General features: G+C 45.0%; 1 protein-coding gene across 3 annotated transcripts in view; it reads right to left on the minus strand.

The window, feature by feature from the left end:
* Positions 1 to 4620: 4620 nt before the first annotated feature.
* Positions 4621 to 19107, minus strand: part of GJC1 (gap junction protein gamma 1) — a 33567-nt gene continuing 19080 nt past the window's right edge. For all 3 annotated transcript variants that reach the window (XM_035136346.2, XM_035136345.2, XM_035136347.2), the window contains exon 2: positions 4621 to 8393. In XM_035136346.2, the coding sequence (XP_034992237.2) occupies positions 7199 to 8374 (1176 nt within the window). In that variant the 5' untranslated portion in view covers positions 8375 to 8393 and the 3' untranslated portion in view covers positions 4621 to 7198. The remainder of the gene's footprint in view (positions 8394 to 19107) is intronic.

A 19107-nucleotide genomic window follows, 5' to 3' on the forward strand; every position in this document is an offset into this window, starting at 1 on the left:
TTTGTAAAAATCAAAAGAAAAATAAAAAATAATAAGTTGCATTACTGAAATAAATGCACTTTTTGACGATATTCTGATTTTCCGAGTTTCACCTGTATACATTCTTATATTCCCTGCAGGCCAGTGTGCACACATACATCTTTCTAGATATGCAGTTGGCTAGCTGCTCCCTGGCAACCACAGAATTCTTGGTTGCCTAGGAGGCCCAGACAAGTTCTCAAATGCAAGGTTTTTCGGCTTACCCCTTGGTCGTGGCCATCTGCGTGTGCTTTTAGCTTGGGATTTCCCGTTTTGTCTCTCCTGAAAAGCAAGCGCAGGTTACATTCCTCCATCACTATATTTTGAGGTGGGGGGGAGGAGGAATCTGAACACTGGAAAAACAGGAGCAAAACTGACCAGCTGCAGTGTTTTGAGATACGTTGGGTGAATCACAGGTTCTTCACACCTGGCTGGTCCTTGCTGTGCTGGAAAGTTTCAGGATTTCACCCCTTCCTGCCATCCCACTCTGCTCCTCAACGTAAGAAAGCGCAGATGTCTTAAAGGCAGCAAGCACCGTTTGGAATCACTCCAGCTACACTTAAAATGTTTCGTCCCATCTTTACCCCGCTCAAACAAGCCCTGCTCCTGAAGGGAGTTCCCCACACTGTCAACGTTTCCTTCTGCTCTGCCAAAGGGCCCATCGTTCTTCCTTATTTACACAATGATCTTCATCTGTTTTCTCTATCCCCTTCAGCCCTTCATCTTTGGGCCCAGGGATTGAGCTGACTTTGCAAAACGGTCCTGAAGATAAGGGGCGATGAGGGACACAGAGACCGGCCTTTCTGAAGGTGCTGTTAAGAGAAAGGAAATTTCCCACGTACAATACGATGCTTGCAGCTTAGAAGATGAGACACAGATAGACCAACAACTGAAGATGGCAGGGAAAAGATCTGGATTACCCGATTACATGCTACAGAGATCTGTACAACCCTGTTATCGTGCTACGTTTTAATTTCAGAATCTGCCACTTGCTATTGAAAAATGTGCCCTGGAAACAACGATGCACCTTTTAAAACCACAGGAACTATAACAAGCAGTGAACCAATCTAATTCCCTTGTCCCATCCTTTTGTCAGGAGCAGACCTACTTCACACAAACTTTAATTCCTTCTGAACGGCCACAAGAATACACTGATTTTCAGTATTCTTTAGACAGATTAACAAACACACAATACATTTATTAGTGGATGACATCTTACCAATTCTTTCCAACCTGGCAGAAGCAACCCTGAGTTGAAAACTATACTAGTAGAGTTTTAAAACATTGCACATCTAGGTACTGCTGACATTAAATCTGAGATAAGGTGCCTCAATATCCCCCATGATCAGCAAAGGCACCTTCAGAAGATGTTTTACATTGAAAATAAATAGCTTTGAATATTTAGGTTTACAAGTTCCCTGAAGGAATTCTGGGTGTTGAGTCATGTTCCTGGAATTTAAATATTTGCTGGCTAGATGTAAGGACCATTGTTAAGATGGCGGTTCTCCCCAATTTCTCTTGCCTGTTCCCAGTATTACCAATAAGGAACCAGCAACGTATTCTCCTAAAATGGCAGAAAATGTTGGAAGTCTTCTGCAGCGAGGAGAAGGGATCGGGAAGTGGCAAGTGAAGCCTCAGAAAGTGAGGGTTCCCGGTCAGCTGATGGAGGGGAAAAAAGGTTTCTGCTTACTTTTGGCTTCGCGTGGCAATGCCAACAGATTGAGAAAAGGGGGATGGGAACAAACCCAGGGTTTGGGTCTCAAAGGTCTGAATGAAAGACAACGTGGCCTTTCATTAGAACCACCTCCATTGCAATTTGCAAAATGCTTTTGAAATTAATACACAGAGGGCAATCCTAGCCCTGTGTGGCTTCATTATAAAAAGCCTATACAGTGGTACCTCGGTTTATGAACACAATTGGTTCCGGAAGTCTGTTCATGAACTGAAGCGTTCATAAACTGAAGCGAACTTTCCCACTGAAAGTAATGGAAAGTGAATTAATCCGTTCCAGATGGGTCCGTGGCGTTCGTAAACCAAAAATTTGTAAACCGAGGTTCCTCTGTACTGAGGTTTCTGTACCACACAGTCTTGTGCTGCTGTAAAACCTTTTAAGGGGGCTTTTGGTTATGCTGAACAGTTTGGTATGGGTTTTTTTTTTTTAAGAAGCCAAGCTACCCAAATCCCTTTCTGTTCTGCATTTGTCCCTTACCACTATGTGCTGCCGATAGTGGGAGCTGTTGTGAGCCCAAGGGTACCACAAACTGCTCTCCAATCATGCTGGCCTCCATTACTTACTGTCTCCGACGCATGCAAGTTTTGGCTTCCGACCAGCAAATTTCCCCCCTTCCGTCTCGAATGCCTTCCTGTTAGCATCACGTTGACATTCCGCTTTTCTGTCATAAAAACACAATGCATCTGTGTATTTCCAGGGCTTAGATGTGAGCCCGGGGCTCCCTAAGCTTTGGAGTCTCCGGTTTGTGGAATGCCCACTCGGCCCTGGAAGGAACGAAAGTGATTGATAAAAGAGTGCTTCTTAGAGCACACACAGAAGGCCTCGGGATAAAAGAGTGCAAGTCTGCATCACATGGCATAAAAGTAAAGTGACCTGGGGTAGTGTAATGGCTGGAAGAGGAAGTTGCAAATCAGGGAGTTCCGGGTTCGAGTCTTGCCTCTGCCAGGAACTCACAAGGGTGGCCCTTAGGCAAAGCTACTCTCTCTCTTTCATGCTCCATCCAGCCCCTTCCATCTGCAAAACGGGAGAATACTAACTTACCTTTTCAAGGCTGTTGCAAGCATTACAACATTCAGATACTGCACATGAAACACACAGAACACTTGAAATGTTTCCAGGTGTTATGCCGTATAAAAATTATATTAACACAAGTCTTTAAACTTGCTTGTGACAAGGCAGGGAGGCTTCTATTTTTTAAAAATCTAAAATCTGACTCCCTTTCCCCCCTGTAGGGCATCAATGACTGATACTAGTATATATAGCCAATTTTTTTAAAAAAAAAATAAATGCTGCAGACTAATAACTTTTCTGGACTTATTTGCAAGTTGACAGGAAACCCTAGCACCCACTTCTGCACTGGCAATGCGTGAGGACGTGGCTCTCTCACTGTCCTCAGAGCAGCCTCTCTAGCTCCGCAACCCCAAGAGTGGCTTCTGAAAAATTCATCATGAAACGGAAGCATGCAAATCGATAGATTCCTATGCATCTTGTACCTCTAGCCAATAGCAAGCAGCCTACTATGTCGCAGGAGTTATTGCATCTGTGTTCAATACCCGGAACTGAATGTACTGCAAAAACTCACAGCCTGCCAACAACAGAAAAGCAAGTATTAGGCATATTTTATTCCCAGGCCTTTTCTGGAAGCCACATACGGTACCGTATGAGAGGATAGCCTGTCCCATAATATTAAACTTGAGGATAAGCTATAGTTATTCAGCAGTGAGGGGAAATGTATTCTGCACATGCTTAGGGACACACTCGAGCACTGTCGCTTGACGTTTTCCTAAGCAGACAATGACAAGGAGCTCCAGGGTAAAACCCGGATTCAATAGAAAAATGCATCTAGTCCTCTTCCTCCCCAACGAAGAGATTTTGAGAACTTGCCATGTGACGGCTCGTCAGCATAAAAGAAACATCCACTTCACTGGAAGCCACACATGCTCCATTTCAAAGAAAGATGAACTCTCCTTCTTGCAGCTAAAATGAATATGAAACAGCTATGGAAACAAGGATTTGGAGCGCAAGTCACTTTGCATTTGGAGGGAGAAGTTTAACTGCTAGCAGCAAAAGTTTGTCTCTCTTCCTCTGCAAAGTGCAAAGGAATGCAAATGACTGTAGCAGAGAGAAGCAAGCAGAAGTACTTATATACTCGTGTATAAGCCGAGTTTTTTCAGCACATTTTTTATGCTGAAAAAGCCCCTCTTGGCTTATACTCGAGTGAGGCAGGGGCGAACAATGCATGAACGGTACCCGGGGCCGGGCAAACAGACCATACGGTGCATGCACGGTGCCGCATGCGTGCACTGTCTGTATGGCGGCAGGATCAGGACCGCCTGCTCACTGCTGCAGCCACCGCCCATATTGGCGGTTTGCTGACGATGCTGCTAACACCTGTGGCGCCTCTGCTTGCTCCCTCTGCCTCACGCGCCCAGCCTCTTGCCTCGCTCCATCAGAAGAGTCAGGCATCGGGTGTGCGAGAGAGGGAGAGCCAGGCAGGTTGCTCTCTCGTTCCCTCTCTCCGTCCACATGTGCCTCCCCCAACCCACCACATCCTGCCCAAGACAGCGGCGGCGACTCTGAGGCGGCGGCAGTTAGAGCAAGAGCAAACGCGGGCGGGGATCATAGAATCAGAGTTGGAAGAGACCACAAGGGCCATCCAGTCCAACCCCCTGCCAAGCAGGAAACACCATCAAAGCATTCTTGACATATGCCTGTCAAGCCTCTGCTTAAAGACCTCCAAAGAAGGAGACTCCACCACACTCCTTGGCAGCAAATTCCACTGCCAAACAGCTCTTACTGTCAGGAAGTTCTTCCTAATGTTTAGGTGGAATCTTCTTTCTTGAAGTTTGAATCCATTGCTCCGTATCCGCTTCTCTGGAGCAGCAGAAAACAATCTTTCTCCCTCCTCCATATGACATCCTTTCATATATTTGAACATGGCTATCATATCACCCCTTAACCTTCTCTTCTCCAGGCTAAACATACCCAGCTCCCTAAGCCGTTCCTCATAAGGCATCGTTTCCAGGCCTTTGACCATTTTGGTTGCCCTCTTCTGGACACGTTCCAGCTTGTCAGTATCCTTCTTGAACTGTGGTGCCCAGAACTGGACACAGTATGGGATGGTGTGCCGCGGGGAGGCAGTGGCCTTAGTCTGCTATATTTTATTTTCTATTTTCTTATTAACTCCTATCTGAACACAGTGTTTCCCACCCTAGGCTTATACTTGTGTCAATAAGCTTCCCCAGTTTTTTGTGATAAAATTAGGTGCCTTGGCTTATATTCGGGTCAGTTTATACTCGAATATATACGGTAAGCCCAAGCAACTACAGTGGTACCTCGTGTTACAGACGCTTCAGGTTACAGATGCTTCAGGTTACAGACTCCGCTAACCCAGAAATAGTACCTCGGGTTAAGAACTTCAGGATGAGAACGGAAATCGTGCGGCAGCAGTGGGAGGCCCCATTAGCTAAAGTGGTACCTCAGGTTAAGAAAAGTTTCAGGTTAAGAACGGACCTCCAGAACGAAGTAAGTTCTTAACCAGAGGTACCACTGCAAGCCAGAGTGGACACGTTGCCCTGCACCGGATCCCTCGGCCTATAGAGCGAGATGAGTGCCACAACCCCAGAGTCGTCTGCGACTGGTCCTAATGGTCACGGGTACCTTTACCTTTTACCATGCTTAATAGTCGTCATGATGACTAACTTAAGTCTCGTGTTTTCAAAGGATCTACCCTAAGCATGACTAAATCTGCAGCCAGCCCTATCCCCCCCCCCCAAAAAAAAAATTAGATTTGCACACTGTGAGTTGCCTTGAGTTGGGGAGGGAGAGAGAGAGAGATGGAAAGCCGGACGTTTCGGACTACATCCAAGTAGGTTTTTCAGCCTGGCCACCCTGACTTCCATACCTTAGGAAGAAATCATAGAGCAGTTCCACGAAGAATAGCCCAGTACCACCAGAAGACGGGGAGGAGAACAAAACAGCACGGACCTGGATTTGTAATACATTATTAGTTGAAAGTAGTTACACAGCACATCAACCTCTCATCTCTATTCTCTCTTGCCCTTGCCAAAAAGGCAGCACCGAAGGCACTAAACATTGCCTTCTCTGTTGTCTAATTATAAACCTAAGGCGAATGCCAAAATCCGACTGGTCTCTTGAGCAAAACAAACTCTGAACACATTTCCCCCCCGCCTTCAGAATTCGTATTGCTCTGAGCAATGAGAAAAATGGAAGGCCATTTAATCAGAACAACCCTGCCATTTAGCAACAACGAAGAACCCTTCAAACAAGGCTGTATGCAAAGGATCCTTTTTTCAGAGATTTGAAGGCAAAATGATTTTGCTATACTTGCCTCCCAAATATCCATGTGCATGCATTTCCGCCCCCAATGACTATGGTTCTCTGGTTTAAGCAGCTATTTCAGGTTCTCACAGCGCTTCCAAAAGCTCACAAAAATCTGTTCGTCCAGTGATGAAGGCAGTACAGCCTGGAGTTGGCTAGTGAGTGTGTGCTGATAATGCCAAGGTTGCAGGTTTGATTCCCATATGGGACAGCTTTATTCCTGCATTGCCAGGGTTTGAACTAGAAGATCTTCAGAGTCCCTTCCAACTCCACAATTCTGTGATGCACTAATATTAGAAAGCTTCATTGCCCACCACTTTAATTCTCTGAAAAGCTGTCACTTCTCTACAATTTCAGTTCCTCCCATGTCTGAAAAACTAGTGTAGAAAAAAAGTAAGCCCACATCGAAAGTTAAAGAAAGGGTAAGCCAACTATCCAGATTCTGACACTCCAGGCAAGTGCTAAACACACGGCTGGTATAAAACTTTCTTACTGCTGACAAATCACGATCCCTCCCTCTCTCTTAGTAAAGCAGTTGCTGAAGAATTGTGCTAGGCATCACGCTTTCGACATTTGAAAAAATTCCAATATTCCCATCCCTATTCATAAGCTTCTCTAACTTTTTTTTTGGGGGGGGGGAGCACCTCATTGTCAAAATCCAGGATGAATTTGCAAGCCTAAGGGGAGAAAACAAACACCTTACAAAAACAGCCAGAATTACCAACTTTGTTTTCTTTTAATATAAAAAGTATAACTGAGATATCCAATGTACAAATACCAAAAATTGTGCATAATAAAATGTACCATAATGCTGTACACACAGTGTAAACCGTTCCAACGAGAATGATTGGGTTTTTAAAAAATAAAAAAGGGTCTTCTCCTGACCTGGAAGAAACAAGAAATAAATGTTCTGGAAACACTGGAATGTGAGCACAAACGCTTCTTCTCTCCCCACCCCCCACCCCACCCCTTTGGAGAGTGTCCTTTGGCAGCCCCAAACATCCCTGAACTTAAACAAAGCCAAACATTTTATTTATTGGAATTCCTTAGGCAGCGAGTCTCAGCTGGTCAGCAGTAGCACAGCATTAATTCCTAGACGGGGCAGCATCAAATCCAGACCGAGGTTTTCCCATCTCCCGACTTGCTGCTGCCGCTGCTTTTATTTGAGCTACCCTTTGGCTTCTTCTCCTTGGAGCAAGTCGGGTTGTTCTGGTTGTTGTAGGCCTGGATGGCGAGGTCTAAGCGTTCCTGGGCGACTTTGATTTCCCGCTGGAGGGTCTCCAACTCGGTGGGGATGTTCTCCTCGTTGCTCCCATATTGCTGCTCTTGGGCGATGTTAGCCTTGTTCTGCTTGTAGGCCATTTTGGCATTGGCCAGTTCCGTGTACTGGTTCTGGTCGGGCTTCACCGCAATGTTGTAGCCCGGAGGTGCGGACGGCGTGTTCCAAGTGAAGGGGTAGTTGTAAGTCCCCGTGTCCTCCAGCTCTTTCTGCTTATTGTTCAGCGTGTCCCGGATGGTGCCGAACCCCAAGTGGAGCATTTCCCACACGTTCAGAAGTAAACAAAGGCAGCTCACGCCGTACATGATGAGCAGGAAGATGGTTTTTTCCGTAGGCCTCGAAATGAAGCAGTCTATTGTGTGCGGGCACGGCTTCCGGCTGCAGAGGAATCTTGGGCTCACTTCGAACCCGTAGAGGAAATACTGGCCGATGAGGAAGCCGATTTCAAAAACAGTCCTGCTCAGGAGTTGCAGGATATAAATCTTCATGAGGCCGTCCTCTCGGATGCGCCTCCTGCCGTCGTGCTTCACTTTGGTAGGAGGCGGGTTCTCCTTGTTCTCGCTCTCCAGCTCAATCTCCGGGTACATCATCGGGTCCTCCTCATGGTCGTCCTCGGCCTCTTCCAAGCCCCGGTGTTGTTTCCAGCGCATGGGGAAAGGCTTGCTTCGGAACTTCCTCTCCGTCTCGCCGTGCTCCACCATACGGGCAATTTTGTGAACGGCGTAGGCCAGGTACATCACCGAGGGTGTGGAGACAAGGATGATCTGGAAAACCCAAAAGCGCACGTGGGAGAGCGGGGCGAAAGCGTCGTAGCAAACGTTCTCGCAGCCCGGCTGTTCCGTGTTGCACACAAACTTGCTCTGCTCATCGTAGTAGATGGACTCCCCTCCCACGGCGGTGAGGACGATGCGGAAGACGATCAGCAGCGTCAACCAGATCTTCCCAACGAACGTGGAGTGGTTGTGGATTTCTTCTAGTAGACGTGTCAGGAAACTCCAACTCATGGTGGTCAAAGGCTGTTAGCTAAGAACAAAAAGAAAAAAAGGAAGGGTTGGGGGGAGAAGAGAACGTGGCTATTAATATCTCGATATAAACAAAGCAAAAGACTTCTTAATCCCCAAGCCACTTTGCAAGAGTGCAAGGAATCTGAAGCAGAAATAACGCAAGACGGGTTAACGTGCAAATAGTGCAAAGGAAACGAGGTATGTCCTGTTATGCTGTGAAATAAACTATGAAAACGCACCTAAGAGTAAATGTCCAGCTCTGCAAACTTTCTTCTACCAGCATTTTGTATCTACTTGTTTCTACTGTTGCACGTTATCCTGCACTTGAATAATTTAACCATTCTCTACATTTCCAAAGACCAGCAGAAAAAAAACCACTTTACACCCCAGCTAAGGAAAAGCCTGGTTCACACATTGGAAAGGAAAATTATTGCCAAGTGGTATTTTGAAATTTGCTGCTGCGCTTTATCTATTTCACTTTTTTAAAATGTACAAATGTGGATTTGAGTGTGTACATTTAGTCACAAGCAGGGCATGAATATAAATCACAGACTGATTTAAATTATTATTTAAATCACCAAGAAGGCGGCTGAAGCATCCAACATTCCAATTAACATATTTCCTAAGTAAGCATGTATAACTAATTGGTAGTTGTAACCATTAAAACGTATCTGCTTATTAAAGCATTTTGTACTTCCTGGGCTCCAGGCTCATGCAGCTGAGGGCCAGATCTCAAGGGGATCCATGGGGCTTTGGGTACACTGGAGCCAAACGGCTTAACAAACCGTACTCCTTGGGCTTAGGGTTATAAGTGAACAATGCAGTCTATATCTGAACTGGCCCTAAAGCAAATGCTGCCTGGGTGTCAAGAATTTAAAAAGGCGTAATTTATAACCCCAAAATACATGTTATTTATCATTTGATAACTCAAGTTTAAAGGAGGAGTTGGGAACTGCAGGTCCAGGGGGCCAAATGTGCTTCTATCTGACCCTGAAAACTCTCCCCCATCCTGCTCTGCAACCTCAAGATGTCCTTCCTGGTTGGAAAGCATCCTTGAGCAGTGATGCCCCTTGATTGCTTAGATGGAAAATGCAGAGAATGGTGTGTGTGTGTAAAGAAAATGTATTTTGCATGGCTAGTATACAGTGGTGCCTCGCTTAACGAATGCCCTGCTTAACGAAATTTCCGCTTAACGAAATGATTTTTCGAGCGGAGGTTGCCTCGCTAGACGAATGCATTTTACGAAAAATTCGTCTAGCGAATCGTGGTTTCCCATAGGAATGCATTGAAATTCAATTAATGTGTTCCTATGGGCAAAACAAAAAATTCAAAAAAAATTCAGTGCATTCCTATGGGATTCGCTAGACGAATTTTTCGCTATAAGAAAAGACCCGTGGAACGAATTAATTTCGTCTAGCGAGGCACCACTGTATAGCCTATTGGAGGAGTATTGCAGGGCGCACCAGTGTTCCACGAGCTTCATTCAGGTGGTCTGCAGTGGTAACTCTGCATAGCCATGTGCTTGGGAAGGTGTGTGCCCCATGGTTCTTACAATCAACAGGGCCATTTAAAAAAAAGATCCTGCTTAAAATTTTAAAGTCAGGCTTTAAAATGCAACTTTTAAAATCATTGGGTTGTGGTTTTTTTAAAAACCCACTCTAGAAGAGGAGATCCTACTGCTGTATCTCATCCTCTGGTTTTCAAGCATCTGCCCAGCTGGCCAGGGTTCAACATGGTTTGAAGGGGGTTACACTGCCCCTAAAGAATCAGGTTCAGAGTTTGGACCCTGCACTGCTGCATGGGGCAAAGGCGGCATTGGTAGCCCAGAGTGCCATTAGGAATATATTGATGCAGTGGTACCTCTACTTACGAATTTAATGCGTTCCGAATGCACATTTGTACGTCGAAAAAAAATGTAAGTCGAAAAAATTTGTAAGTCGAATCCCATAGGAATGCATTGGGAGAAAAAATTCGTAAGTAGAAGCAACCCTATCTAAAAATTCGTAAGTAGAAAAAATCCTATCTAAACCGCATCCAAGATGGCGGACGGAGCTCCATTCGTAAGTAGAAACATTCGTAAGTAGAGTTATTCGTAAGTAGAGGTACCACTGTATATTATATTTGAAGTCCTTATCATGATATCAGTTTCATAGTTTGTGACCTGGCACTATATGTATTGCGAATCATGGCATGTGTGTGTGGGGGGGTGCTATGCAAAAATCACAATGTGGGGGGAAACCGTGAAACCAGCCTATGCCTCCATCTTTATTTCAGACATTGTGATGTACAAAGTTTAGCTGGTGATGTATCACGAAGCTGAAAACCAGCTCCACTCTTATTTCAGACACCGTGATATATTGGTGCATCGCGAAGTTTGGCTGGTGATATAATCGCGATGTTGAAAACCAGATTATCGCCCAGCCCTAAGTGCCATTTATCAGCACAGAAGCGCAGCCAACAAATACAGGAAGTGCATTTGTGCTCTTCATAGGAATTCCACCTAGGCAGCATAGCCAAGTGGGTCAAAAGCCAGTCTGGTGTAGGCGTATAACACCGGCAAAACTAGCCAAAATGTACAAAACAAAAATAAATGTTGGAAATGTAAAGAAAAAGAAGGCACGTTTTACCATATGTGGTGGGAATGAAAGAAAGTAAAAGACTTATGGAAAATGATTTATAATGAAATTTTGAATTATACATGTCCAAAAAAACCAGAAGCTCTTTTACTTGGTATGGTTCAGAAATTCATGGTATGGTTCAGAAAGGTCCAGAAATTCATAATAATAATTAAAATTTGTTTTTATATGTGACTACTGCAGCAAGAATATTATTAGCCCAATGTTGGAAGCAAGAGGATATACCAACAAAAGAATGGCAAACAAAACTGATGGACTATGCCGAGCTGGCGAGACTAACAGGGAAAAAAATCCGAAACCAGCAGGACCAGATTTTCCTAAAGGACTGGAAGAAATTCATGTTGTATTTGAAAGACAATTGTAATTGTTTAACATCGCTTGTAGGGTTACAAGAAGTTTTGTAAGGAGGATTTTATAAATTATTGCGGAAAGGATTAAAAATAGATGACATAAGAGTGGATTTAGAGCAATAAGTATAGTAATAAAATGCAAAAATAAAGAGGAATTTAGAAAACCATTAGAAGGGGTTGAGGGAAGTCTTAGGCTGTGATGGCCAAAGATTTGTTACAATGTTATGTTGGAAAATATATATATAAATTTAAAAAGTCAGTCTGGTCTAAGTACACAAACCCTTAAACTAGGGAGACATGGTTTCAAACACCCGTTCAGCCATGAAGTCTATTGGATAACTTCAGATTGGCCACACCCTGAGCCCAACGCTCCCTCATGGACTTTGTTAGGATAAAACAGGCCTAAGAAAACTGTAGGTCTCCCACCTTGAACTCTGCAAAGTTAAGGATGAGCTAAAAATAAACAAACAGGAGCTGTGAATTTGTTCAATCCTTTTCTTTAAAAGAAAAAAAGGCTTCACGTGTAATGTACTGTGTAGGGAAAACATTACAGCCAAGAGGCAATCCAAAAATGGACATGGGTAAGTTAACCTTCTCCAATTCTAGGCCCTTATCTCCCATAGAGTATTACTGCTTCAGAGCTCAGAGAAAGTCCAATGGCTCTTTTTAAAAAAAATGACAGAGAGACAGAAATATCTTTCAGGAGTCAGGCCAACACGCCTTATTAGGAAAAAGATTATATTTATGGGAGAAACCCTTCCCAGTTCCAAGGCTATTTCAGCAGTGGTAGAAGCTGCCTAGGGAGACAGCGGAGTCAGACTAATTTCCTCTCCCATTTCCACCAACCCTCAAAGCCTCATGTTCTCTTTACCATTTCAAGGTGTCTGCGTACATGGAGATACATTAAAACAGTCTTTTTTTCCATAATGGGAAGCTGCAAAATCTACAACCAGGGTTGAGTTTCCGTTCTGTATTTTATCTCAAATGAGCTATGTTCACATGCATTGCTAAAAATTTTTAAAAAAATTGTGTGTGCATGCGTATCTCATGTGAAAGGTGCCAGGCAGAGCAGTCGTAATGGGGGCACAGAGAGCCAGCATTCCTCTATGCCAGGAGAAGCTGGTGGAGGTGAATTGCCTACCATCCTAGCCACCTCCAAAACCAGCAAGGAAAGGAAGAGGAGGGGGCTAGAACTGCAATCCTAGCCATTTAGATCGGCCTATGGGAGAGGGTCTCCAATCCCATCATCAAATGGTTGTACTCTCATGTTGTTTTTTGTCTCTCAGAGAAACGAATGAGCCGTTTATTCAGCATGCATCCTGATTTACACAAACCTTAAAACTATGTCTGGTTTCCATACCGTTACAAGCCACCCCAATTTCTGCCAAGTGGTAGCAGAAGATTCCAGGGATCTTGGCACTCAACCAGAGTTTCCGTTTCCTCAGGGGAAACTGAGATGCAGCAGAGACTAGTGGCTTTAAGAAATATGGTTCATTTGCACAGTTTTATGGAGACAGAGAACACGGCGTTTACATCCCAAGAGGAACTTGTCCTTCACAGCAGCCCAGCAATGGATTTGGAGGCATCTTAAGCACCATCCACCTCTCTCTTCGCAACAGCCTGCTCCAGCCAGCCAGCCAGCCTGTCTGCTGACCTTTAGTCCACCGCATGGAGTTCTGCCCACTTCCTGTTCCTTCTTCCCAGAAACCCCTGCTCCCCTCTCTTCCTGTGGGCACCCTCTCTTCCTGTGGTGACATCACACACCCCTGTTACTCTGGCAACCTCCCTATAGGTCTGGCAGAGCCTTCTGCTGGGTTGATAGCATCCTTGGAGGGGCTAGTGGAAACCAATGTTTCTTCAATAACCCACCATCACCAGGTTGGCCTCATGGGAAAGATAGTTGGTGTTATTTCCAGCCCTCGCTAAATTCAGGAATGCATATGTTTGCTCAAATTCTGAACCTTCACTGAATGTGGAGATTATGGGGAGTCTGCCCCCCCAATTCATAACAGTACATACCATTTATTCTGATTTGTTTACAGGGCAGTTACATGACAGTGCGAATTGCTTGCAGGGAAGGAGCAGAACAGCGCTGCAATTCCCATGGATCACATTCGGTGGAAGGTCACCTTAAGGCTGCTTTCTCATGGTTTTGACATGTGCAGTGATATTTCAGGCAACCGAGTCTACACTTCCGAATGATCACCGCCATTTTATCAGTATGTTAATCCCCCTCCCAAGCCGCATTCTTTTTTTTTTAAGGTTGTGGTCAAACACGTAGGGCCCGTATTAAAATCACGTATATTCATACAGCAGTGCTTAAAGTTTTTAGAAACGTGCCTCGGTGCAAATGTAGGAATTGATTAGAAAAACAAACACACTGCAAAAAAGGGCACGCTCATGAAGCTTTGTCACGCCCAATAGTCTGAATGGAACACAAAAAGATGTATGTACACCCCAAAGTGCATGGAAAGTCAGTGGTAATTTCAATTCCCTCTGTGCCACCTCCAAGAGAAGGCTGGAAGGATGTGACAATGGTGAAAATGGGGCCCCCATAACAGTCTCCCCAGGGAAGTTTGCCAGGCACCAATGCTATAATCTTGCAGCACCAAGTAAAGATGTTCCTATTCTCCCGGGTTCTGGGGCATTGCAATATTGGTTTTTGCAGCCATGTTTTTTATGCTAGAAGCTGGTTGCTCATCCTATGGCTGGGTGGGGAAAGGTTTTTTCTTTTTTCATTTTACATGTTTGTTTTGTGAATAAACATTTAAAAACAGATGTACTGACATGTACTTTATTCCGCCTTCAAAACTTCTTTGTAAGAAGCAACTCAGAAATTGAACAACAACTCTGGAGAGTGGAAAAAGCGGTGATCGCACAGTGCTAGAAGTTGCCAGCCTGGATAGCAAGTTCATTGTGGATTCAAATCAGGGATTTCCCGATTTGTAACTCAGCCAGGTATTGTACACTAAAGGGAAGCTACAGGACGGAACTTCACTCCCTGTAGCTGTCATAATTTTGCATTACCGCTGAGAATGGCAAAGGCTTTTCTGAGGACAAGGGGGAAGTCAGAGCAAAAAGTATTATTCTTCCATTTTTATCTGTTTTCTGGCTCAGCTGCGTGGTTTCGTTTGCTTTTTGTTTGTTTTTAAAAGCAACATTCTGAAGCCTTGCTGTTCAGAGGTCACCCGTCCCCAGAGAAAAAATGAAGGATGCCAATTTATACAATTATCGGAAACAAGGGTGAAGCTTCTCCCGAACAGCATCATTTCAAATGGTATAAGGGATGGGGGGTGGGGAGGGGGAAATCATGTCTAAGGAAGTCCCTGGATCCAAAAAGCTAGCATGTCAGGGAGAAGAGCCCAGCCTGGTGGTCTCTGTCTCTCTCTCTCTCGACATACTATTTTTCTAGTTCTGGCTTCATGTTCAGCCACGGACGTGCAGAACACACACACGCTCAATGTCTAGGTCTGGGTACGGCTGCCCAAAGGCACGGACTGTGTGCAAGAAATGCACTGCCATTGCCAGGATTGTGTTTAACATTCCACTACAACCCGGAGCAATGAAACGGGAAGCTCCATTACAATAGCATCGGCGGCGACTTACAAATAAAATCAAGCAAACCGTACGCCTATTGTAAGAGGCAAGAAAAGAGCAGGGGAATATCTCAAACAGATGGCAAGCAAACTGTCGCACCATTTACCTAAGTATGAGACTCATTCCTGGGATAGACGGCCGTTTCCCTCCCAATATTGGTAGGCATCCAATCCATACCAGGTTAAGTTTTGAGGCCTCCAATCTCCCGATGGCTTCATAAAGAAGTTAAATAGCATTAGGGATATAACAATGCCCCATAGAGCTTCATGCTATTCCCAGAGACCAGCCATGCAAGTTCCAGAGCTGTGCCCCCCAACACCCAACTCGCAGAGACACCCCAGGAGGACAACACAGTCAGTGGTAGCAAAAGCTGCCGAGAGATCCAGTGTGGGGCTGCCTACAGTACAGAGCAGAGTCCAATCCACTCCAACCCATTTCTCCCACCCAGGTTCCAACTCTTCCATTCAGGCCAGCTCCCGGCTCAAGCGTAACTAAATAATGGCTGACGGTGGTCCTGCTAGGTACTGACTTGGCATTCAATAATAGCATCACCAGGGTAGGCAGGTCACCAGTTAACCTGCAGGGCAAGATTGGTAGAAGAGATGACCACTGTTGCTCCTATAAAGAGCTATAGTCAATCTGATAAGAGCCAGCCTTTGAATCATAGAATTGTAGAGTTGGAAAGGCCCATGGCAGCCATCTATCTGGTCCAACCCCCTGCAATGCAGGAATATTTTGCCCAACATGGGGCTTGAACCCACAACCCTGAGATTAAGAGTCTCATGTTCTAGGGACTGAGCTATTGTCCTCCCAGCGTTTTGTCTGCAGCGTGTGATCCCAGTGGCAAGGTAAGGCAAGGGGGATGCAACAGGAAAGCTCCAGGTGGAGGCTAACCCCCTCCCCAGCTCAGCCCCCGTTCTCACCTGCTGAAAAACATTCCAGCAGGATTCTTTTCAAGCCTTTAGGTACAGGCAGGTTATAAACCGAAAACGAACACATTCCTTGTTAGGGAAGGGATAGACAGACAGTTGAGAAGCGGGTATGTGCATTTTGCAGAGCTAATAAACGAGCAATTACTAAGGGTGGATGCACTCAAGGGAGAAATTCCAGCAGCGGCCACATCTGATTATGTCTCCTAAATTCAATTAGAGTCATTCATCTTTCAGGCTGCATACGAATGCCAACTACACTGCCATCCATTTCCAGGCCCTGCAAAACTGGTTTGGTTTGGGGGGCAGAGATACGGGGCCAAAATTTGGTAGATTTAATTGGGTACCAAAATTTGGTAGATTTCTAATGTATTTTAATGTATTTTGGTATTTGTTGGAAGCCGCCCAGAGTGGCAGGGGAAACCCAGCCAGATGGGCGGGGTATAAATAAATAAATAAATAATAATAATAATAGATTTAATCAGCAACCTAGGAACTCCAGAACTCGTTACGATTCCTTTTCCCTGAGAACCAGTAACACTGAACAGTTTATTCAGCTATCATCTGACCAGAGAAACACACACACACACACACACACACACACACACACGGACCCCAACTGTTTTTTAGGGTGTAGAACATGGCCAATTAGGGTAAAACTAGACATTACGTAGGAGACTCTTGATCACATCTCCCAATTTATTTGCTTAAAAGGCAGCTTGCATGAGATGCAGAGCTAATTGCCTCCCCTATCCCTCATCCCATAAATATCTCTCTCACACACACTTGGGCTTCAGAATTCAATGGGGCGCTTAAGGGAAACTGTTTAGGTGTAAGCCTGGGCGATATATCAATACATCACCCAGGACCGGTATGAGGACCAGATCGCGATGTCGGCTTCACTATTTCACTGGTGAAACCCCAACCACTCCTGAGTTCCTCTGCTGGCGACTTCCTCCAGCGAGCGTTGTGAGAAGAGGGACTCAGGAGGGGGGGGGGCAGTTTCACCAGCAATATATCCCACTCTGCCCTCATCCTGGGCAGAGGGAGAAACAAACTGCACCTGTGAGGCGCCAATACAGCTTGTTCCTCCCTCTGCATCTTTTAACTGCTCAGCTGAGGAGCTTGCGGTTGCCGCTCCCCTCTGAGCAGGTGTAAAGGATCCCGCAGCCTGGCACTGGCTCCCCCGTAATGGGGGGGAGCACTGGGGATGTCTCTGCCAGGGATGGGGCCCGGGGATGCCAGACCGCGATGCTGAAAAGCTGGTATTACCCAGCCCTACTTAGTTGTAGATTGAAAAACAGGTAATTCCTCACAAGTATCTGCAAATGAGTTTTCTAACTAACTACATTTCCTAAGTGCATCTAAAGACTCACCACTGCGGCTGCAAAGGAACTGCTGAATTATCAGTAGACAGAACAAGAACTGAAACTGGCAGCACTTAACATGTTTTGTCCACACACCATCTGCTGGAGGGTGGCAATTTGAATCATGGTCCCACTTCAAATTCAAAGCTGCTGTGACCACGTGTGTGTGTGTGTGTGTGTGTGTGTGTGTGTTCAGTGTTTGAAATTAGCCAGGGGCCAGACTCATTTTGCACCTGGCTTTCGACCACTTGCGACCAAGTGAAGATGCTTGGGTGCCAGGATCCACCGCCTGGGGAACATTGGATTGGGACTGTTTTCACACACTAAAACCCCACCCCTGTAGAATTCTATCAGTTATATTTTATCTGCACAATCAGAATGAATTTCTGGAACCAAACTGCTTTTTCTGTGCAGCCTGAACAGGAGCACTCACCATTAAGAAAAATAGGTCGGAATAAACCAATATATATGTGGACTGACTGTCCCTGGATCAAGTTCTCAAAGCTCTTAACCTAGCTCAAGGTTGTCATCTGAACTAGCCAGATGTTTCACTGAGAATCAATCACAGTCATTTGAAAAACAAGATTTTAGAGCCTTCTGGCCCCAAAATGGAAACTAGTCAGCTTTGGTTTAAGGCAGAGTTTTCCAAACTTTTCATGTTGGTGACAACACTTTTTAGACATGCATCATTTCACGACATGGTAATTCAGTTTTACTAGCAAACTGGAGGTTCAACTAACCCCTTTCCAGCCCTGGGAGGAGCACGGGGAGCGTTCACAGTCGATACACGAACATGCTGCGACGCAGAGTTTGGAAAGTTCTGTTTTAAGGAGCCATTTGGCTCCTAGATTATATATCTGAATTTCTAACACACAGAGTGTTAAAATATGCACCACAGTCCTGACTAGAGAGCCATTTTCCAGAGTAAGCGCCCCTTCTGGGAGTACCACACATTTTAAACAGAAACGTTCTTATTTATCTGATGGAGTCCAGATTACCTGTATATAGAGAGCATCTGTCCTGATTTGCTTTCACAAAGTATTCAGGGAGCTTAGATGGCCTTGGCTATTTAATGACCATTCATTCCGATTTGCTTGCAGGATGTTAAGTGCATTTTCCTTATAGCAAAAGTCTCATTCAGGGCGGTCAAGCAGATTTGTTGCACGAGAGCTCCAAATGAACTGTAATTAAGCAACCTGGGTTTGCCAGTATGTGACTGAGCCACACCCCAAAATAGCGACAGTCTGGAGGTGCTCTGGGAAAGCCCAAATAATAGCCAGTTCACACCACAAATCCGTGCCTCCAGATATGTGTGCCTGAATCCTAATTCAAAAATTCTATGCAACTTTTAAAAACAAAATCTCTCATCTCTGTGCGTTGCAGTGGGTTCGACTGGATGACCCTTGAGGTCCGTTCCCAACTCTATAAATTCTATGATTCTATGGTTCTTATATAACAGCCGAGTGAGAATTCTGATACACCCCCCCCTTTGCAAATGTTTTCCAAATAACTGGGGTTATTCAAAGCATGCCTTGCCCATCTCATGTGACATGTTGAAAACAGAAGATGAGTTCAAAAAAAGCCACTAGTGTCAAAGTTGATTTGAAAACGTCTTCTCAAGAGACGTTTTGTTTGACAAGAAGCTTTTGCTCTGCTTGCCTAGTCTGGGCATTTTAACAAAGCATGGCTGATCCCCCACCCCACCCCCACTTTCCCGAAGAATCTAAAAACACTTGTGAAATTATTAGACCTTAGATCTTTCTTCTATGCATAAAACAAAGATGTCAAAATATCTGGGGGAAGAAATCTGGGGTGGGGAGGAGCGCGGCTATAGATCAACGGGATGTTTTTCTG

Source organism: Zootoca vivipara, chromosome 13 (assembly GCF_963506605.1).
Source record: "Zootoca vivipara chromosome 13, rZooViv1.1, whole genome shotgun sequence".
Taxonomy (NCBI): domain Eukaryota; kingdom Metazoa; phylum Chordata; class Lepidosauria; order Squamata; family Lacertidae; genus Zootoca; species Zootoca vivipara.